A 1,757-nucleotide genomic window follows, 5' to 3' on the forward strand; every position below is an offset into this window, starting at 1 on the left:
CTGTGAGTTTTGTCCATTCATGCTCCTTAAATATCACAGTTTTACCCGTTTCACTCGTCTTGCCCTCATTATCTGCCCTCCCAGGTGTGTTTCAGGTGCTGCATCACCTGCTCCCACTTTGCTCATTTCTCCTTCAGTTCATAAACCACCAGTCCAACAGCTTTCCAGCATTACAGTTTGACCTGTTTGTAATCTGTTTGTGCTCTGAAACCTTTACGGAAATTCTGTCCATCTGAGTAAAATTCCACTTTTACACATTTTCTTTGTGTTTTGGATAATTAAAGAAGGTGATTATGGCATTTGAGGCTGAATCCTAAAAACTCTGCTGGTCCATTAACTCTTCATCTATTAGTATATCTCTACATTTCCACCTCCTCTACTTTCCATCCATGTTTTCTAGCGTTTACATGAGCATCACAGTGACTGTAGATGTTTTGCTCGTTGATATTCAGAAACCTTTCAGTCTAAAGCTCAGCTGCATGTGCGTCTGGATATTGAAACTGTTCGGTCTCTACCTTCTTCTGCGTCTCGTATCTTCTGTCCAGCTCGTCCACCTTCGACCATCATGTCCAGCAGCACCCCGCAGAAAGCCTTCATCACCGGGTGGGACTGACTGACCTCCACCTTCAGGAAGTTGGTGTAGTATTCGTAGGCTGGAGGCGGTCAGAGGTCACAGAAATGTAACTTTGATTTCATATTTGATGGATAACATGTTCATTATTTGGTCTTTTATTTGTCTTTAAATAGCTCAGTGAGACCAGATCTGTTAATTAAGTCACCCTTCTAACAAATCTGTGCACCTAAACCTCCTTAATTCCTTAATGCAGAAGGACTCCACTGTGGTCCAGATCCTGGCTTACCTGGGTCGTAGGACTCTGCGGTGCGATGCAGCAGACTGATGTCGATGCGGCCCAGATGGATGATGTTGAACAAAGCCGTTATCACCATCCTCCATATCGCCACGATCAGTCCCACCACAGTGTTGATCAGGAAGAGCAGGTAGGTCAGCAGGAACAGGGACTCTCTGACATAAAACACCACAGAGATTATTACTGGAGGCTTTACAGTGAGTTTACTGGGCCTGGTCAGTCCTACTGGTCCTACTGGTCCTGTGGGGGAAAGTGTGTGAAGTCTTTAGTGGCTCTGGAGGCGTTTGGTCACATTTGATGCTCAGGAGGCTTCCTGTTTTTGAATAAAACACCATTAAACTGTGGGGAAGAGATTTAAAACATGTGGGTATCTTTGGAGCAGCGAGGCTCTAATAAAAGATTTTTAACTATATTATGTGAGGTGTGTTTTCTCTTTTGTTCTTACTGTTATTTTAAAATTTTCATGTCTTATCTGCTGTTTCTATGAAACTGTATTATGAAATAAAAGGAATATTTCTTTAACTGTTCAGTTACAAATGTTATTCTTAATTTTGATTTAATTTTTATTTACTGTTGTCCAGTTTTTGAAAGCTACCAAATATCACCTTTAAAAATAAAAAATAAAAAAGACAATTTCCTTTATATGACAGCAACATTTCCATTAAATAATTATTCGAAGTACACTGTAATAAAATAAAATAAAATAAAAACTTTTTTACTTTTACAATTTACTGTAATTTTACAGATTTTCCCTGTTTGTTGATTACAGCTCCAGTAAAGATCTAGTAATAAAAAAAGTTTTCAATTTACTATTTAACCACAAAAACAGCCCAAATCTTAAATTATGTCCACATGAACAATCTGTATTTTTATAAATTTGCAGCTTTT

At 38.7% G+C, this 1,757-nt stretch overlaps 1 protein-coding gene across 1 annotated transcript in view; it reads right to left on the minus strand.

Annotated features, from left to right (window-relative positions):
• Positions 1 to 1,757, minus strand: part of LOC103366994 (stimulated by retinoic acid gene 6 protein homolog) — a 14,100-nt gene that overhangs the window by 1,298 nt on the left and 11,045 nt on the right. The window contains exons 15-16 of the mRNA XM_008294874.1: positions 861 to 1,024; positions 516 to 653 (exon numbers count right to left, since the gene is read on the minus strand). Coding sequence (XP_008293096.1) covers positions 516 to 653; positions 861 to 1,024 — 302 coding nt within the window. The remainder of the gene's footprint in view (positions 1 to 515; positions 654 to 860; positions 1,025 to 1,757) is intronic.

The sequence above is a fragment of the Stegastes partitus genome, unplaced genomic scaffold, assembly GCF_000690725.1.
Source record: "Stegastes partitus isolate 25-593 unplaced genomic scaffold, Stegastes_partitus-1.0.2 Scaffold1003, whole genome shotgun sequence".
NCBI lineage: Eukaryota > Metazoa > Chordata > Actinopteri > Pomacentridae > Stegastes > Stegastes partitus.